We start from the raw sequence: 21,746 nt of genomic DNA, 5'->3' as shown, positions 1-21,746 counted from the left end.
CATTTTAACCCCTAAGGTGCTGGCTCAAATGTCATACAAAGTGAGTAGTGCAGAGAAACAATTGTATTGCAATTTATCAAATATGCCATTGAAGTGACAGAAGTATTTTGCCCAACTCATGCCACTGGGTAAAAACACATCAAAAATCATTCTGCGGGTTACCCCGGTTAAGGCAATACCCCATAGGAGCCAATAATCTGTAGGATGGAGACACGGCAGGGCTCAAAAGGGAATAACTTGTTGGGAGCACAGACATTGTACATTTTTTTTTTCTTTTTGGCATCATGAAAGATTTGTAGATGCCAATAGGGGCCAGTAGAGTAGAAACCCCTAAGAACTGACCCTATTTTGGAAACTACACCCCTCCATGAATTAATCTAGGGGTATAGTTAGCATTTTAACCCCACAGGTGGACCCCTGAAAAAGTGCATAATGGATAGTGCATAGTAAAAAATATCCATTATGTCATTTTGTGCCCAGCTGCTGCCATGGGAGACAAACACCCTAAAAATCATGATGCATGTTTTCCCGGGTAAAGCATACGGGACAGTAATCTACAGGCTGGGCACATGGCAGGGCTTAGAAGGGAAGGTGCGGCATGATGTATAAGCTGTGTGTCAGGGTAACAACAGGGTACTCTAAAAATCCAGGGATGTATGATAAATTCGGAAGCAATCTTTCATACATAACCCTGGTTTTTCTGGGCATGTCTCACAGTGATGAATGGTGTCCTTCCGAATGCCATTTTTGGAGCACACCCTGCACCTCTTTTGTGACCTTCCCTTGCTGGCTGTTTGGGGAACTACTCCTGGAAAGTGCTGCCCTGGTACAATACGTGATGTGGCCTCACTTCCAGATGTGCTAGCACTCCCCCCTTCCTGGTCTCCAAAAAGAAAGTACCTTATTACCACCTCTTGAAATTCCAGGAAAGTTCCCCTGTGGCCGGCATATCGATGCAGCACATAAGCATTATACAATGCCATCTGCATCATGTGCACGGCCAGCTTCTTGTACCACACCCTCGACTTCCGCATGGCATTGTATGGCTGAAGCACCTGGGAGGGAGAGGGAGACCTCTCTGATTTCTGCGTACAGTGCCGCATGCCGCAGTATTTCTGGAAGTGAGGCACTTGAACAGGGTGGTGCTGGTGTAGAAATTGTCCAGGTAGAGGTGGTAGCCCTGGTCCAGCAGTGGGTGCACTAAATCCCACACTATCTTCCCTGTAACACCCAGGAAGGAGGGGGGGGGCATTCTGGGGGCACTATAGTGGAGTCCTTCCCTTCATATACCCTGAACCTGTAGGTATACCCTGATGAACTTTCGCACAGCTTATACATCTTCACACCATACCTTGCCCTCTTATTGGGCAGGTACTGGCGGAAGTGAAGTCTCCCTTTGAATTGTACCAGGAACTCGTCTATGCTCACATGTTTGGCGGGGGTATATGCCTGGGCAAACTTGGCACTAAAATGATCTAATATGGGCCTGACCTTAAATAACCGATCATAACTGGGGTCACCTCTGGGTGGGCACTGTGTGTTGTCAGTGTAGTGCAAAAACTTATGGATGGCTTCAAAGCGCATCCTGCTCATTGTAATGCGTAACATGGGGGTGTGGTACAGTATATCTGTGCTCCAGGAGTCCCTGATTGAAGGCTTCTTTACTATCCCCATAAGGAGTATTATGCCCCAATACTTGTGCATCTCTGCTGCAGTGACAGGGGTCCACCTGTAGGGTTGTGCATAAAATAAAGTGGGGTTTTGGGCAATATGCTGTGCAGCGTAAAGATTTGTCTGAAATATTATAACATTCAGCAGCTCCTCATCAAAAAAAAACTTTAAAAAGTCCACAGCTCTGAGCCCTGCCGTGTCAAAATTAATTCCAGGATGGCCCAAAAAGTCAGGGACCTGAGGGGTATAATTATCTGGGGCTACCCATGTGGGGTCAGTGGAAGCCCCAGACGCTTCTGCAGAAGTCCCAGAAACTTCTCCTGCAGAAGTCCCAGGCACTTCTCCTGCAGAAGTCCCTGGAACCCTACGGCGCCTTCTTGGGGGTCCTTCCAGGTCACTGGAAGATGAGCAGGAGGATGATGATAGGTAAAAGGGGACATCATCCCCACTAGCTGACTCGGTGTCAGAGGCAAGCATGTTATATGCCTCCAACACGGTGTACGTCTTCTGAGACATTGCACACAAAAAAAATAGAGAACGTACACTAGAAAAATTAGATAATGTGCACCAAACTACACGGATAAACCGCACAGATGGTACACACAAAAAATAATGCGCACCAAACTACACGGACAAGCCGCACAGATGGCACACACAAAAAATAATGTGCACTAAACTACACGGACAAGCCGCACAGATAGCACTCACAAAAAAAAAAGATAATGCGCACCAAACTACACGGACAAGCCGCACAGATGGCACACACAAAAAATAATGTGCACTAAACTACACGGACAAGCCGCACAGATAGCACACAAAAAAAAAGCTAATGCACACCAAACTACACGGACAAGCCGCACAGATAGCACACAAAAAAAAAAGATAATGCACACCAAACTACAGGGACAAGCCGCACAGATAGCACACACAAAAAATAATGCGCACCAAACTACACGGACAAGCCGCACAGATGGCACACACAAAAAATAATGTGCACCAAACTACACGGACAAGCCGCACAGATAGCACACAAAAAAAATAATGTGCACCAAACTACATGGACAAGCCGCACAGATGGCACACACAAAGAATAATGCGCACCAAACTACACGGACAAGCCGCACAGATAGCACACAAAAAATAGCTAAGTACGGGTACACCTACGGCGCTCTGGAAAAAAATATTACCAGGCACCGAAAAAAACCCTATGTGCACCGCGCAAAAAGGCGCTACAAATGCACTTAGCTTTCCCTAAGACAAACTAACTACCGCTAAAGATTCTGTGCAGCGCTATTCACACGGCGCACGGAAAAGTGCGTCCAGTGCAGAACAACGCTAACACAGCGCGCTGAAAAGTGCGTTTGGGTTCAGAAGGGACAGACAGGGAAAAACGGAAGACACGTGGGATCACACAAGGCGATCACACAGGGAACACACAGGAAAAAACAGATAGGGATAGGGATTTGTAGGGAACAATAGGGATCAGAACAGTAATTATAGTGTAAAAGTGTATTTTGGTGCACACAGTAACGCTCTTTCCTCTCTGCAACGATACCAAACCAAAATGGTGCCGCTGGAGGAAGACGAAGGAGCTAAAACCACGTTTTTTATCCCAAAATCACTGCAATTGGCCAGTCAGGTTTGACTGGCCAATCGCGGCGATCGGCGGGCGGGACCGTTTTGATTGGTCGGGTGACGGAGACAGGAACTCCTCCTGCCTCTGTCACCCAAGTCCCATCCCGATATCACCAAGTCTCGCGACGTGGTGACATTTTTAAAATCCTATGCGCTCGCACAGTAGCTGTACTGCCCTGAGCGCTAATAGTGGGAAGCAGCGCAGTACAGCTACGGCAGCTTCAGCTTACAACATATTTAAAGCCAGAATTTTTTATTTTTCCTGTGAGTTTTATGAGGGCTTTTTTCCTGTGGAAATATTTGTACTTGCTAGTGTCAGTATTTAATATTCCATGTATGGGGAAGCTGGAAAAAAAATATACAAATTACGATGACATTGTAAGCAAAATCCAGTTGTGAAGGGAGCACATTGATAAAGTTGTGTTATGTTTGAATCCCTGAAAACAAACATTCTGAACTTTCTGGAAAAAAATTGTAACGACTACAAGTGTACAAACCTGTGTAAGGTCTCAATTACAGAAATTTGGGAATTAATTTATCATTCATTTACTTCCCAACTTTTTTTTTATTGAGAAAGAGGGACAAAAGATGGACTGTTTTATGCCCTTATGATGGGGACAACAATCTGACCTAAGATGGTGACACCCAAGCACCACTAGCCTTTAATTGATCCCGGCGGCTTTGTCGGTGGCATTTAAATTGTTAACACCTTCAATTGGTGCTGGGTGTTAGTGGTGGTTGTTTGCTACACTATTCAGAAAACACCCCTCATACACCCACTGCTACACCATTCTGTGCCACACTGGGATGTCCTATTGTGGTAAGGGGTTAAAAGTAAACATTACAAAGAAGTTGTTGCTTTTGCGTATTGTTTTTTTTAAATGTTTGCTAACAACAAAGTGAAAACAATGAAACTAAACTAAACTTATAGAATCTCACGTCATAACAAAAGCAAAAATTGAAATTATAAACTGATGCAAAGGTTTTGTCATTTTACTTAACTGCAAAAATATGACCTGTCCCTAATCGGTCCATGTGTCTATTCATTCCCTGACTAGACCCTTAGCTTCAGGTGGAACATCCTGGACCTCCTAACTAACCTAATCTTCTAACAACCTTTCTAGTGATGTCTTCTAGTCAAATAAGCCAGTTTGGTGATGCTCACTGACCTAATATGGGGAGAAAAATGTGTGCTATGAAAATAACCCTGGTATCATACGGTAAAGTCAAATAACGAAGGAAGTAAAACAGATTGGGGCTCATTTACTAAAGGTCCGCGGTTCGCACTTTCATCAGATTTTCAGACGTTTTCGTGATTTGCGCCGCTGTGACAGCTATTTAACTTGGTGTTATGTCGCACGCGATCGGATTGTGGCGTAGCTGCGCTGGCCTTCATGTGTCAGAAATGGGGGGGGTTGATGTCGGACGAGCGTGGGATTTAACTTTCAAATTGTATTGCAAGACAATGCACTTACATGCACCATGAAGAAGAAGGTGAATTCTGTCGGACCTGAGCGGGGAAGCAACACATCGACAATATCAGGCGCACAATCTTAGTGAATCGCGGCAGAGTGCATTCTGGTTGGACAATGCACTTTCGAGGAACGCGCCAGAACAGGTAAGTAAATGTGCCCCAATATGATGCAACACAAAGGTCTCCTCGGCAATATTTTAGTAAAATTATTTATTAAAAATATATAAAAAATAAATGCAATAGAATGGAACCTACTCTTGGGGTTCGAAATGGATTAAAATAACACAATAATAGTTGTATAGATTCAAAACATATGAGGATAATAATCAAGTAACTAAAGAGATCACACACCGGAGTTATTCAAATCCTGATATGTTTTGAATCTATACAACTATTATTGTATATTTTAACACATTGATGTATTGCATGTTTTACAATATTGTGTTGGCCCCACGAGTAGGTTTGATTATTGCATTTATTTTTTTATATATTTTTAATAAATATTTCTACTAGAATATTGCCCTGAGGAGACTTTTTGTGTTGCATCTGCAACATCCCCCACCGGGGCCTAGCCTTTTCTTGGGGCCTGGAGGCAGCCGGGGCCCGGAATACCAGAGTGTCTAGCGGTTGCGGCCTAGGCACGCTAGTGTCACGGTGCTTGGTATAGGGACCGGAGGGCTGTCCTACAGCAGGTGCTGTTGGCAAGAAATGATGTAGAGGGAGAGGCTGTACTACTGGTTCTCCCTGGGGGAGCCCTTCTGTAGTGTGTGTCCATGGTAGATAGATGGAGCGCCCTTGGTGGTGATACAGCCTTAGCAGGTACCAGACGTAGGCAATGTTGTGCATAAAAGTAACTTACAATTCTTTATTCAACCAACGGTAACAACACGCCAAACTATTCTGTACAAGTTCAGTACAGGAGTGATCTTGGAGAAGAACCTCAGGAGTTGTGTCACCAGCCTGGATGCAGGGGAAGGCTGGGATGTAGCTGTGTCCAATCCCGGAAGCTGCAGCTTTGTCCTGTTTGTGGTTCAGTATCACTCAATGTGAAGTTGCTGAGCTGAGGCCTAGCAGGCCTGTGTGCAGAGCAGGTGCTCTAAAAGATGCTTCCCTGTCAGAAGCTTCTGGAACTCTCATCACTCCTCCCCTGACTAAGGGTTTAACTACTCCCTAGTCAGGTTGTCTCCTCCTCCAATCACACTCCAGTTACAAAAGGTGTAACATCATTGAATGGTGACATTAACATGCTTTTATCCCTTGCCTATCCAGGCAGAATCTACCGCTGCTCAATTACCTCTACATGTATTACATAGGAAAAAGGGCTTATTTGCAATTCCTCTGTCATGCACATTGGCAGGGACGTTGCACATTATACAGTATACTGTTTAGCTTCTTTCTATCCAGACCAGTGATTGATATGACTGGTCCTCCAAAGAGAGCTAGAAGTGAATAGGAACTTAGACATTGATGGTCATATAGTATAATCTCTGTTTGCTTAAGTGTCCCATTTTATGTAGTCATTATGTAGCCCTTATAATATCCTCACTTAAAGAATATCCTGCTTTTCTTTAGCCAAATCCTTCTAATGCCCCCTTTTCTGTAATCCCCTCCTCTTAACACCCTCTTTTTCTATAGGCCCGCAACTTTTTAACCCCCACACACACACACACACTTATAATTGCCCCTTTATATAATGACCACATTTCTATAGCCCCATCTCCACCCTGGCTTTCTGAAATACTATACAATGTATACAGTATTTGATAATTTTCCCTCTTTTTCTTATGGAAAAAGAATGAATCAATCTGGTCCCTTATCTGTCCCTGTGTCTCTAATTTCACTGAATAAACTGTCAGCTACAGGGCTGCTCCTAAAGGTGGAACAGCCTGCACCTTATCCCGACACTGTCCCTACCGTGGTTCCCATCAGTGATTGATTATATTGGGCTGAGGCACCTGCAGCTGGAGTCTTGGAAACTTCATCTTTACTCCTGAGTGCTGAGGTTTTGGAGTTTTCTGACAAGGAAAAAGTTCAGATTTTACTTTTTTTTCCACTGTAGAGAGCAACAGCATAGTCAATATATTTGCTAACTGTCACATAGCATTAAGAATACATAAATTATCTCACGCTGGCGCTCGCCGGCTGCACTAGTGCGCAGATATGGGGACAGGAATGCCCCCAAATGGCCCACTTCCCACCGGCCACACCCCCCTTTGGAAAGAGGAAAATAATGCCAAGTACTAGCAATAACCAATAATTTTTGCTTAATGCTGATGTAATATTTAGGTTCCTAATCCAGTCCGCAGATCATAAATCCTCATAAGAGTAGTAGTATTGTGATGTATCCATATATGTAGGATAAGAGCAGTAGTTCTGTGATGTATTCATAAATAGATGATAAGTTAACAGTAGTAGAACTGTTATATATCCATATATACAGGATAAGAATATTAGTACTGTGCTGTGTCTATATATAGAGCATTAGAGTAGTCGTACAGTGATGTATCCAAATATGTAGAATAAGAGTAGCAGTACCTTTTTTTTGGTGCACCTTTAATGTAGGGTGAGTGACACAATTTGGACATTGCATGGTAAATGTGGCGCATGGTCCGACAGAGCACTGGAACGCTCCCATCACTGCAGAAATTTTGCCTGAATTCTTTTTAGCTATTGTAATTGTAGATTGCGCCACTAGGGGGAGACAATGACTAGGACTAAGGATCATCACCCTCTAGAAAACCTCTTGTGGTTAGAGTGAGCTTGTGATGCAAGAATAACTTGACTATAAAATTGTTACAGCAATAATATATATATATATATATATATATATATATATATATATATATATATATATAAAAATTGTATTAAATATGTTGTCTTACAATCCGTTCTGATAGTAAAGCAAGAAATCCCCTGTTAAAGAGCAGTTGTTGCACATACTAGAGCAGTAGAAGTTTGTCTTCACTTTTCATTTCCTTTCATTAAAGGGGTATTCTAATCTGGGCATTCACATTTATTTGAATTCATCTGCCACATAGATATATTTATTTAAATTGAATTGGAATTTAAAAATGTTCCTGTGTGAAAAAAAATTTCCCATAAATGTAGTCATATGGTCCCTTAGAAACAAGATTGTTGTCCTTGGATACAACCACCACTTCTCCAGTCATTGCATTCCAGTCAAGAAACAAATTGTTTATGCATCCACATTGCCAGGTGGAGCTACTATATGTCCTAACACCGTCCTTTGGTTATGAATGTTGAATCCAGCAGGTCGGGGGCCTTAATAGCGCAAGTGTGGTCACTGTTGGAAGAGTTCAGGGTGGTTGTATCCAAGGTCTGCTGTCTTGTTTCTAAAGGACAAAATGGCAACATTTATGGGAAATGATCTTCACATAGGAACATTTTTTAATAACATCTAATCGAAGAAATGTTAATTTATGGCAGATGAGTTGAATAAAATGTACTTGTCCAGATGGGAATACCCCAGAAGAAGGAAATGACTGGTAATCACTTTCCACAGAGAGAATGGAATGTAGAACTGACTAATGTGTTCTTGTAAGGCTGAGGATTCTTCTTTATATGAACCTGAAAACATTGAACAGCGGAAGTTATTTAATTCAAATATAATTATCTGTTTCCTGTGAGTGCTATAGTCTGGGCCCCTAGACCACCTGGGACAAAAGACTTATTTTTAAGGTATAACTTTGTTACTTTTGTTCATGTTTGATATTTATTGTTTTAATTAAAGAAGACCTGTCCTGTCATGTAGGTTTTAGTAAATAAGTAAATTCCTCATTAGAATATGCCTAGAGGAGAGATAATTCTACCATTGTGATAGACAAAGGTTCTTTACTGTGAGAGCAGTGAGACTATGGAACTCTCTGCCACAGGAGGCTGTCTAGCAGATAATTGGAAGATGTTCATGAGAGGCCTGGGTGACTTTCTGAAGAGCAATAATATCACAATATATGGCAGTAAAACTTTGTAAGTACTGTACATGCTCGAGTATAAGCTGAGGCACCTATTGATTCTAGTATAAGCCTAGGGTTGGAAATGCACTGGTCACAGCCTCCCCCCAGTGTATAGCCTGCCAGCACCCTGCTCCCAGTATAGCATGCCTGCCCCCAGTACATAGCCAGCCCCATGTCCCCAGTATGCCCAGCTCATTAAAATAATAAACTCAGTAATCACCTTTCCGACACCCCCCTCCCCCGCAGGTCCTTTTCATGATTTCGGTGCACCGGCCATGACAGGTCTTGTGCGTGAGTGCTGCTGACATCTTACTGTGTGCGTGTTCTGTGTGCACAGACCTGACGCTGCCGGCGCACAAAAATCAAGAAGAGGACCTGCTGGGGACATCGGACAGGTGATTACTGAGTTTATTTTTTATATACCCGAGTATAGACCCAGTGGTGAAATTGTGCCGAAAAACTTATAAGTATAGATGGTAGTTTTTGTTGATTCAGGGAATTATTCTGACCACTATAGTAGGGGTTTGGGAAGGATTTTTTTTGGCATCAGCCTTGCAGGGTTTTCGCCTTTCTCTGGATCAACATTGTACAATGTAGAATTATTAGATTGGACTTGATGGACAGATGTCTTTTACATAACCTTATTTACAATACTGTGATACATGCACCCTCTACATCTGAACCTGAGAAATGGCGATGGATTGACAAGGTACTGTACATAATTGTAACATATTCTGGTTTAGGTTTATACGATTTTACCTCTTATTAAAACATTTTTAATGGGAAAAATGACAAAAAAAGCTTAATTTTCACATGTTCAGTTATTTCTCTGGAATAAAATGATTCCATCAAGTTAACCTCTACCCGCACCAGGGGGGTATATACTGCAGTGTATTGAATTGATGGGAATTTAAAGCACCAAAATGTACCCGTGCTATTACAGTAGGTGCCTGCCACAGTGGCCATGGTCAGGGTACTCAACGATCGCCATTTAATACCCTATTCTTCTTTTTAGTCTACATGAAAATCTTTGAAGGATCCACAGAACACAACTACAGTTCTGTAAGGGATTTATCAAAAACAAGTCAGCCCTTTGAAATGGCCTTGTTATGATACAGTATTTGTGATTCAAAACCCATGATCTAAAACCATGCAAATGCCAGTTAGATTGACTTAAGTGTTGTGCAATAATCCCTTATAGGATCTCATATATGTATATAAAATTCCCTTATTTGGTTATTCTTTGCCGATTCCCTGTGAAAAGGAAAATATTATTTCCATGCACACACAAGTAACCATACCTGCATGTTACACAGTTTTACTTCCATATCTGCACATTTGAGTAACTTGATGTTTGTTCTAAGCACAGAGGGTCAGGGACTGACAGACTGATGACACAGGACAAGGCAATCTTTGTACTAACATTTGTCCTTCAAATCTCTGTGGGCTGAGGAAGGTGCATTGCCCTTAGGACCAGATAGACAGGAAAAAAACAACCATATTTTTATTAGAAGTTATACAGGACATTGTAAAATTAAAGGTATAAGGGAATACAATGGGATAAATGCAAGGCTGCAATCACACTCAACCCCTTTGAAATCTTAGATGTCTTTCGCTCTTATTACGCTAATCTGTACAACATTTGCAACCAGTTTGCGGACATGGACAGCATGCAGACCGCATAAACTCATACATCTCCAATACTGCTTTTCCCACCCTGACAAGGGATATTATGGGGGTCATTTACTAAGGACCCGATTCGCTTTTTCCCGACCTGTTACCCGAATATTTCCGATTTGCGCCCCGGAATTTTGGCGCACGCGATCGGATTGTGGCGCATTGGCGCTGGCATGCAAGCGACGGAAATCGCGGGGCGTGGCCGAACGAAAACCCGACGTATTCGGAAAAACTGCCGCATTTAATAACCGAAAATGTGTCGCTTGGGAAGCGCTTACCTTCACCTGGTCCAGCTCGGTGTATTCCGGCACGTTCAGATGATTTTCAGCGCAGCGGCGGAGGAACTACCTTCATAAATCCCGTCCGGATCCGAATCCTGTTCAGAGAACGCGCCGCTGGATCGCGAATGGGCCAGGTAAGTAAATCTGCCCCTATGTCTTTAGAACAGCACTTAGATAAGGGTGAGATACCAAAACCCGGCAAGGATCTTATAGCCTACAATAGTTATAGACCTATATTCCTACTTAATGTAGACATTAAATTAGACTCCAAAACTTTAGCGAATAGATAGATAGATAGTTATGCATTGATGCTGAAAAAGCAATTGACTGAGTTCATGGGGGCTTCATACAGGCTGCTCTTTGACAGCTGGGCTTGGGCTTTGGTTTCCTGGGTAAAGTTGTGGCCTTACACTCTACACCTTCCGCCCAAGTCCGGATCAATGGTTCTCTGTCTACTTCCATGCCCCTACATAATGGCACTCAACAGGGATGCCTTTTGTCTCCCTTACTGTATGCTATCATCATGGAGCACTTAGCTGTGGGATCTGAATATATATGACATCTATGTGGGAGATACAGAATTTGAAAAGGCACGTCTATTATGTTTGTGCCGTGCCAGCACTTTGGCAGAGACTGCTCTGCAGGAGTCTTCTCTCCCGCCACTCAGACCCTCTCACGTTTTTTTTCGGAACCCACAGTTTCCCCCATAAATTAAATGCCTGGGTAACCGAGAGGCTCTCGGGCGGCATCAGCCTGAGCGCCTCTGGCACTTTCACATGCTAATAATAATATTTTGGTAATAAAAACATCTAAAAAACAGTCCCCCCACCCCCTAGACCAAACAAGCAGTCTAATGAGGACACTCTATCATCAGTAATCTGGTGATAGAGGTCCTTTAAAGGTTGGATTTGATGGACTGCGCCTTTTTCCAGCCTTATATACTATTATACTCTATCCACTTGTTATATACATAATTTTGTTCTGATAACATGATTATTTTGCATTACACTATGTACGGAGATAATCTTGTCATATATTTGTTTCTGTGTAATTATATGTTCATTATATCCATTTGCATATTCAATCCTCTGTTTATACCATACCTGGGGCCTCATATGGTCTCAATGTTCTCCATTAACTGTGTCCATCTAGTGGTGTAACCACTCTGTGTGACAGATATTTCCCCTCATTTGCATCCATCAGGTCCTGTGCGACTCATAGTGGTTTCAATTTGTATTGTTATATAATACAAATAATATACAATAATGTAATAATATACAAATAATCTAATATTATTGACCTACTTTTTGCACCTTGTATGCAAACCTCAACGTTTTTGAATAAACTATATTGAATATAAATTATAGGCTTGTGAAGTTGGTAGAGCTGAAAGTTTAGTGTTACAAAGAATGTGCAAGCCACAGGATAGATGATGCTAACAACCGTCTGTTTACTGTCTGTGTTATATAAAAAGCTTTGTTCTGCTCTAGAGATTTAGCAGTGATGCATCGGGCGCTGTTGCATCACAAATATATATATACGGATGACAGGAATTGATTTATTTATTCCGGTATTTCTGATTATTATTCCATAGAATGAAATTCATACTTCCAAAATATATTTCCTATAAATATATCTATTTCTATTTATTTGCATGTTAATCAATAAATTCAGGGGGCAGTGAGGGCAACAAACCACGGGATGCAGATACAGCTGAACCCATGGTGATGCAGTTAGCCAAAGGCTTTGGTCTCTGCCATCCACCATCCTCCCATCATTCATCTTGTAATAGCAGTGACTTCACCCTTATTAATGAGTTTTCTCTCTTTTTTCCATTCACACTACATTCAGAGAAGACATCACTGGTTATAACTAACTGATCGCTCTGTACAGCTGCCATACCAACAATATATATATATAGGTAACTACCATACATTGAACAGAACCACTGTATCTAAGCTGCCATTAAATAGGCATCCACCTTAAAGCAAATCAACCACATGGATTTAGTGGTTTTAACCGAAGCACACTTACACGCTGGTGTGTGCCCCCTGAAACAGGATCCATTCTTCATTTAGCTGTTAATGGCTTATACTGGTAGCAAAAAAGACTTTAAAAAATATGGAAACCAGCCTCAGGGACTCCTGTGTACAACACAGAAGCCCCTTGCAACTTAGTTGGCTGCTAATTATTCACACCTTGTTTCATACTTATCCCACCTATTCCCTTGCTTCCCCTGCCAAGAGAGTTGGTGACTGCAGATGGAGCCATATGGGGCTTCAGGGATGAACAAAGAAACCTCCGAGGCTCATTTGCATTTTTTTTTCCAAATAAGCTATTAAGTTATTAAACTGATTGTATTTCAGGAGGCACAGGAAAGCATATAACCCAGGGACACTTACTTGTAGATCCAGATACAGTGGGGTTTATTTACTAAGGATCGCGGATCGCACTTTCGTCGGACTGTTCACGGTTTTCGTGATTTGCGCAGCTTTGACAGGTATTTAACAGGGGTTTTGCTGGGATTGTGTCGCACATGATCGGATTCTGGTGCAAGACAATGCACTTACATACACCGGGAAGAAGAAGGTGAACTCTGGCAGACCTGAGCTGGGAAGCGACACATGTAGGATACCGGGCGCACAATTTTAGTGAATCGCGGCTGAGTTCATGATCGTCGGACAGTGCACTTTCATATACTCTGCCCCTGCCTGACCTGCCTTCTGGCCATTGATTTTTTATAGGTTTACTTGCCTTACATACCTTTTTTATACTGCGGTATGGTATACATTGGTCTTCTTATACTTATTAAGCACATTTGTATACTTGGGCAGTGATTGGGGTTCTCTGTAGGGAGGGTGAGTAAGGTTTGTGGGGTTCCCTGGGCACGCGACTAGTCCCTTTCCCATTGGGTGATGTGCTCGATTGTAGCACATTTTTATTTGATTTTACCTTGTATGTATCTCCTTTTTGTTACTAATTTTCTAATAAAGATATTTTGTATTGGCCACATATTTCCATCGCTTTCTTTTTGTGGATTTATAGATTTGGTATTTAGTATCACTATTGAATTCCAAATTCTGGTATAGTAGCAACACTAATCACCCTAACTCAACTTAAATGTAAGGAAATAATAGGTCTGACAATGATAATCTTTAATATGACAACAATTGGAAACTGTCCTGTTGTTTATTGTTGTTGAGGTTATATGTATGCTGCATTCTGATGATTATATAATATATACTAGATGCTGATAATCACTTGTTTATAATTCAGCCCTTCTGCCTCATAGAGTGTAAGTTTTTGTGAGCAGGACCATCACTCCTATTGTATTCCAAGTCCATATTATTCATCCTATCATCCATCCTATATCCTCTTCCTATTGGTTATCCGGAAAACACCAGATATATACTGTACCAAGCTCCAGGCTTTACTGCATAAGATGGCGTCTGATGGCTGGTTCATGCAGCAGCATTTTTATTTATCAAATTAATTTTATACTGTTCCCTTATAAAGAATGGCTGGACCATTATACAAGCTCTTTACCTCATCCTCATAGACTGTAATCTCTTGTGATCAGGGCTCTCACTTCTATTTTCCATATGACAGTCTGTATTCTGTAATGTATTTGTCCCCTATGATTTGTAAGGAGCTATGGAATATGATGGTGCTATATACATAAACATTATTATGATTATTATTATTATGTCATTAACCTGTATTTTGTTATTGTGTTTTTACATGTACCCCATATTCTGTAAAGCAATGCGGAATATTATGGTGTTAAAGAAAAGAAAGATTTATAATTATTCTTATTCTTATATAATTATTATTACACTACAATACCAGAATGCTGATCATATTAGGGATTGAGGGTTTTTTTTTATTTTTAAGTGGGATAAAACAGAAGACAATAGTTTGTCAATTTCACCAGTTATCAGTGGATTTTTTGTAATAATTCGGTCCGCCTACACATCCTGAATAATAGTTCCCATAAGTGATGGGGTTGGTTACCTATTAACACTGCTGTTGTCTGTGTGTAATAGTGTCCCTATAAGAGCACACACAGGGATCACGTGTCACTACCTGGAGGCTATATAACAAGAAGCTTACACCCATAGAAGCTATCACAGCTCAGCATGGCTAAATTATTGAGGGTGGTGGTGTTACTAGTCCTCTGCACCACAGCGGTGTGGTGCGCCAGTGATTATGATGATGATGAAGGGGTAATTACATAGTTGTAACAACTGTATTATAATGCCTGATCTTATGTATGACCCACATTTTGTGCCATGATTTTTAACTGTTCTTATCCTATCATTTACAGGAAGAAAAAACAGCAGGAGAGGTAAAAATGCACATTTTATACAATAGTAATATCATTCTTACCTTTACAATACATTATAAATATCTGACCGGAGCTCAACACCAGGTTTTTCAGCCACTCTGTAGAGGGTGTTCATATACAATGTGAAGATTTTTTGAAAAAGTCTAAAAATATAAGTTTGTAAACAGTTTCTTTTGAGACTTTTTCACAAAATCTTCACATTCCGGTATATATATATGTATGTATATTGTATTGCTTACTTCGTTTACATGTAAGTAGTAAAAAGCTGCTAAAAATATGATGTTAAATTTGTTTAATTTGAATAACCTAATAATTATTCCAATATTAGAGATATATTTATGATATGAGGATTTAAAGTGTTACAAATCTCTCCCATACCTAAAGTAAAGATTAAAAATATTAGCAATGATTTTAAAAACGTAATGCTTAATAATAAATTATTTTTCTCAGACTTTAGATCCAAGAGGGCACAGGCCACTACCCCCCGGACAAAAACTAACCCCAACCAGGAGACCACCTCCACCACCAGTCAGTGGAGGTGGCTACAGAGCCCGGCCAACCAAAGCCCCAACCAGAGGACAGAAGAAAGAACCCGTAGTGTTTCCTGACCAAGGAGGTTGTAAACATCTCCAGGAGGAGCTGGTAAGAACATCTTGTAATGAATTTTGGGTTTCTAAAAATATGATTATTGAAATAATATGTAGAGTTGTATAGAGTCCAATAATGTCAACTGTACTTAAAGAGTGTATAACAATGTATGGGGAACAAGGTATACAAGCAGTGTGTTGTAACAATATTTTAAGTACATAGGTATAGCAAAAGGAAGGCTATCTTGCTAAAATATTATTACTGTTGAGTCTATAGATGAGGAATTCTGACACCAGGAAATGTTAGGGAAGATGTTGCATAAACCTCACTTTAATAAGACCACAACATTTTTGGAGTGAATTTTGGTTTTTCTTTGATACATAACTCATGTTTTTTAGGGAGTATTATGTCCCACCGGTTGTGAATTGCGTACCAATCTTCTTAAGCAAGAGAGGAATGTCAAAACATCTGTGAATGATATTCGTCCCAAAGTGGAGTCATTGTCACATTCATCAACTAATATATACACGTATGCCTCTCTCCTTGGAGAAAAATTCAAAGAACGTCAGGCACTCAACCAAGGTAAATTTTCTGTTGTATCTCAACATATGGGTAATGGTAATGTTAACGGGTTGTCCCATTTCAGCAAATAAATCTTATTGTTTGTATATTGGAAAGTTATAGAATTTTGCAATATAGTTTTTGTATCAATTCCTTACGATTTTCTTGATCTCTGCTTGCTGTCATTCTTTAGAAGCTTCGATGTTTAGTTCCAGTGGACAGAAATCTTACCATGGTCACTGAGGTGCACATCTCGTTGGTATATCAGAAAGTAATTGGAGCTGTGTGTTATAACGAGCCGTGCACCTGTGTGACCATGGTCAGATTTCTGTCCACAGGAAGTAAACAATGAAGCTTTCTGTAGCAGGAAACCAAACAGTGATCTAGAAAAATGTGAGGAATTAATACAGAAAGTATATTGGAAAATTTCATAACTTTCCATTATACAGACATTCACATTTATTTGCTGAAATGGGAAACCCCCTTTAATTGCATGTCTACATATGTTAGAAATAAAGTGTTTAAGTATACAAAACCTCCATGTGACCTTTGTATGTTCACCATATCCACTGTATAAGAACAGTATCTGTAGAGAGGGGTGAAATCATTGAGTCACATTTATTCCCTTATGGTCAAAAAATCACCGTCTTGTACAAATACATTAATAGATTAGCAATGACATAATTCAATATTAAAGGGACCTTTAATGAATGACCCAAAGATATATTTCTTACTATTCAAGATGATTTTTTAAGTTACTTAAAACATGTACATGTTTAAAAATGAGATTATTATTAATGTTTTTGGTAGTTAGTGGCCCTGAAATTGTTGGTAGATAACCCACTGTGATCTCCAGTAACATCTTTGAGGGTGAGATTACAACAGTTTAATGCACATTCTGTGAATTAACTCAGTTATTGTGTGTGTTGTGGCAAACACCGAAGACCCTAGCATTCTTTTTAAACTAAAATTATCCACTTATGGTTTCAGCTGAAGTCCTAAAGTTGTGTTTTTCCCAAGGAATGAACCACTCTTCATATGGTTTTTAAACCTGCTAATTCATTGTATGCAAGTAAAGTTTTTCCCCCCAGATTTTAACATATCATAAATACTGCTTCCCTCTTCTTTCCACCAAAAAAATAAAGCGCCACAGCTCCAACAGTCCCCCAGACCCTCACATGTGGCACCAAATAGCAATCGTGGCAGCAGTCACTTTTTGGCTGTCAGCAAACAGTAAAAAGTTCATTTGGGGGTACACAGGACCGCTGTTCTCCTGATCCTTGGGGTCCCACCATTGGGAACCCCACCGTTTAGCATGTTATCCGCTCAGGTTACCCCCCCCCCCCCATCATGCTGCTTATTTTATAACATTTTACCATGGGAGTTTACTTTTCCAAATTTTAGAAGGTATTTCTCATAATTATGACTTACAAATATCCCAAATTACAGCTGTCTATTTCAATTTGAATGCAATGTCTGGGTTAGAATACACAGGGCAAAATGTTTCCTTATTTCACCTAATGTATAGAGCATTTGTTTATTTTTTTAAATTATAAATATTCCTTGCGTTTTTCCTCTATAGTAGATAATTGTAGCTATATATACCGTATTATTGATGTGAATGGATTTTGTGGAACACTTCGTCACTTTTTGCCTGTGCGAAGAAAACCCTTCAATCGGTTTTGTAGAGCCCTGATCAGTACATCATGTCAATGTTACATCTTTCCATTTTAGAAAATAGTAACGCTATCAATGAATACAGTGTAGAGATAGAGGAACAGTACACCTACATGAAGGAAAATTTGGATAACAATATCCCATCCAACATCCGCATCCTCCGCCAAGTGTTGGAGAATTTAAGATCCAAAATCCAGAAAATGGAAGCCACCATTTCCTCCCAGGTGGAGAACTGCAGATCTCCATGTACTACAACCTGCAATATTCCAGTGGTCTCTGGCAAAGGTATGGTCTACTTGTTCTCCTAATGTAACAAGATGTGTTAACAATACAATATTCATTCTGTGTAATGAGCAAGATAATGTCCCATATTCAATTGTTAAAATGGTGGGACTACATTAGATAGGTCTTCATGCATTTTATAAATTCTCAAACTATTTTCTCACTGTCTAATTGTTAATTTCTTCCGTGTGTAATTACAGAGTGTGAAGAAATCTACAGGAAAGGTGGAGAAACATCAGAGATGTATCTCATACAGCCAGATGCCTTCTTCAGACCATACAAAGTGTACTGTGATATGACCACACAAGATGGTGGTAAGCATGTCAATAATACAATACTTATATAATAAGTAATAGATTTTAACAAACCTCTAGCCTAGTTGGTCGACGTTCTATGAAGATATTGCATTTCCAATAAATGTTGGAAAAGACTTTTTAGGGCACAGTCACATGCTCTGGCAACCCCCATCGATAGGATAACCCTAAATCAATGCTGTGGAGGGGGATAGTTCGCACATGGTTCCTATAGCATGTGGCTGTGCTAACATAGTTTAGTGTAATCTACTCTCATAATTTATCTGTTCATGGATCTGTGATTAGGATTGTATTATGCAGAAATGAACACAATGTTGACATTTTTAGGATGGACATTAATCCAGAACAGACAAGATGGCAGTGTTAACTTTGGAAGAACATGGGATGGCTACAAGAGTGGATTTGGAAATATTGCTTTCAATGGAGGAAAAGGAGTCTGCGATACACCAGGTACATCTTAGTTACATCTTTTATATGGGCCATGGTCACTGACGGCTCAAATGAAAACATAAACAGACAACATATTTTTAATTTTTTCAGTGGAAAGTTGATCCATGCCACTGAATAGTCTAATCGCCTCACAGAGTGGATTTATCAAGTTAAATATACTATATGTTTAAAAACGATACACGGATACACTGCTCACTGAGGGAGAAGGAATAAGCCAAAAAAGCCATTACTAGCAGTTATTACTGACCACAAAATGGCAGGAGATGGATGATCATCTGATTTTAACTGTCCACGAAATATCTACCTTCTACCACCTTAATAATAAAATCATGAATACTAAAGACTAATTGATAATGAAGAGAAATTGGTAATGAATACTAAGGATTATATGATCCTTTATCTCTGACCATTTTATGGACAGGAATGGCAGCTGACATGGCAGTTAAAGACATTTCTGAACCAAGGGCTTTACACATGAAGAAAGCAGTGCAGAACTTTTAATACATGTATATTGATAAATTACTTCAATTAAAAAAAAAAAAATATATATATATATATATATATATAAATAACAAGGAAGCAGCAGTCCTGAATAAAGTAGTTGGCTTTATTCCCCCATGATGCAAGGCACAGCGTTCAATTATCATTAGAGCCATTGTCACACAAGTGTACACCTGAAAGTCAGCACTTAAAAATGGCTCTTATGATAAGCTGAAATGTTGTGCCTTGCATCATGGATGAATAAAGTCCACTACTTTCTTCACGAGTTCTGTTCGGTCCATTCTAGCTTGAAGCGTTCACCCAAACCTAGGACTTGATCCTTCACACAGTGCTGCTCCTACTTGTTCTCTCTGTACATAATTTACCTAATACACACAGTCTTCGACTTAACACATAGCTTACAGATAACCCTTATTTACAAAAGGACCTCTCTGCCCACTCTGACCTCTAGTGCAGCTCTCCGGATAATTTACTGAACTTTACCCCAGCTGCAATGGTCAACATAAGAGTTATCAAAGGTGTCTGCGAGTTAGCTAACCAAAATTATGAAAAATTACTTTGAAGTTACATTTACAAAATATACCAGTTCATACAATTTCATACAAATTCAACTTAACAACAAACCTACAGAACCCATCATGTTCATAACCCCAAAACTGCCAGTATCCTGACCATATATATTACAAAAAAAATAAAGTTGGCCAATCTGATGTGAACATTATTTCATGTATGTCAATAGCATATGGTTGTGGTGTCGTAGTCATGTTTGTTGGGAGGGGTTTCTTTTTTTTTCTTTAACCCTGTGGCGTGCCATTAAAATATAAACTTTTTACTGACCTTGTTTATTGTATGACAGAAATAATACCAGCTCCCATTATGAAACAGATATTTTGCAACCTATGACTATCATAAATGTATACACTGTGACCAGAGGGACATGACATGGGATGAAAATATTTAGTAGATATTTGTCAAGTGATTTCTGTGAATTGAACAATGTGTGATTTACTTCAGGTGAATACTGGCTGGGCAATGACAGAATTAGCCAGCTTACTAACCTCGGACCCACAGAATCTTTGATTGAAATGGAAGACTGGGATGGCAACAGAGTTTCAGCCAAGTACACTAGTTTCACCGTGCAAAATGAGGCAAATAAGTATCAGCTCTCTGTCAATGGTTACCAGGGTAATGCTGGAAATGCACTCATGGAAGGGGCTTCAGAACTAAGAGGAGAAAACCGAACCATGACAATACACAATGGAATGTTCTTCAGTACTCATGATAGAGACAACGATGGCTGGTATGTGTATCTATTCATTTACTAGTCCGAATAGCTTTCTGTTATAGATTTATAGCCTTATACTGATCATCTCAAAATTTTATACTATGTTAAACTAATAAATTGTCACTTTCTCTAAAATCACATCTTTCCTGTACTTGAAAACCATGTGTAGATGGCATATTATCACTTCCTAAACCCCTTCTCTTTAATTCTGGATATTGCCATTATTTATATCAAATTTGTAATGTTTATATACTCATTATAAAAAAATTTCTCTCCAGGATACATGCAGATCCAAACAAACAGTGCGCCAAAGAAGATGGCGGTGGATGGTGGTACAACAGATGCCACTCTGCTAATCCTAACGGAAGATATTACTGGGGTGGACACTACACATATCAAATGGCAAAACATGGCACAGATGATGGTGTTGTATGGATGAACTGGAAGAGATCTTGGTATTCAATGAAGAAGATGAGCATAAAAATCCGCCCATTCTTCAGCAATTAAGTAACTAAAATACCAACAACAACAGAAGACTGAAGAACAGAAGACTTCATCAAATACATGAACACTTAAGGTCACCTGTCAAGAGGATGTTTTAGAAATTGTTCTGGGATCAAATAGAAAAACCTAAACAAAATAATATATGTGGCACATGATTCATAACATCCCACACTTAGATTTCCCACTGTAGAAGTAATGTACTCAGCAATGGAATTTCAAAATACTCAATGTCGCCCATCAATGAGAATTACTTTGTTGTAAAAAGGGCAACAATTTGCTGACTTTTCCCATTTTCTTATTTATGACTGAATATTTGGGTTTTATTTGTTAGCAAATTCACTAACTACATTAAAAGAATGAAGATACTGTGGAGCAGGATGATCAGTGCTACATGTTGTAATGGTGGCGTCATATGAAACAATAAAGATGCTGAAGTCTATAGTGATTGGTTTTTGGTGTTTTTTAATATCCTGTGGCTGTAAAGCCCTACAGGGGAGTAACTAGGAGAGATATATACATAGTTA

At 39.8% G+C, this 21,746-nt stretch overlaps 2 protein-coding genes across 2 annotated transcripts in view; one reads left to right on the top strand and one right to left on the bottom strand.

Annotated features, from left to right (window-relative positions):
- Positions 1-6,167: 6,167 nt before the first annotated feature.
- FGG (fibrinogen gamma chain) overlaps positions 6,168-21,746 on the bottom strand; it is an 88,260-nt gene continuing 72,681 nt past the window's right edge. The window contains exon 11 of the mRNA XM_072121031.1: positions 6,168-6,180. The gene's annotated coding sequence lies outside the window, so the exon portion shown is untranslated. The remainder of the gene's footprint in view (positions 6,181-21,746) is intronic.
- Positions 14,809-21,661, top strand: FGB (fibrinogen beta chain). Its single transcript, XM_072120975.1, has 9 exons — positions 14,809-14,938; positions 15,040-15,060; positions 15,511-15,702; positions 16,047-16,230; positions 17,944-18,171; positions 18,369-18,482; positions 18,810-18,932; positions 20,448-20,733; positions 20,997-21,661. Exons 1-9 carry the CDS (start codon positions 14,852-14,854, stop codon positions 21,223-21,225), a joined length of 1,464 nt encoding a protein of 487 aa, XP_071977076.1. The 5' UTR covers positions 14,809-14,851; the 3' UTR covers positions 21,226-21,661.

This window comes from Engystomops pustulosus, chromosome 1, assembly GCF_040894005.1.
Source record: "Engystomops pustulosus chromosome 1, aEngPut4.maternal, whole genome shotgun sequence".
NCBI lineage: Eukaryota > Metazoa > Chordata > Amphibia > Anura > Leptodactylidae > Engystomops > Engystomops pustulosus.
Note: the sequence above shows the minus strand (reverse complement) of the source record. Positions and strands in the feature narration are given on the sequence as shown.

Bases quoted from the DNA above. Each gene is read 5' to 3' on its own strand.
- FGB (XM_072120975.1), top strand. From the start codon at position 14,852: ATGGCTAAATTATTGAGGGTGGTGGTGTTACTAGTCCTCTGCACCACA. The intron at 16,231-17,943 runs GTAAATTTTCTG...TTTCCATTTTAG, and splicing joins ACGTCAGGCACTCAACCAAG to AAAATAGTAACGCTATCAAT. The intron at 20,734-20,996 runs GTATGTGTATCT...ATTTCTCTCCAG, and splicing joins GATAGAGACAACGATGGCTG to GATACATGCAGATCCAAACA.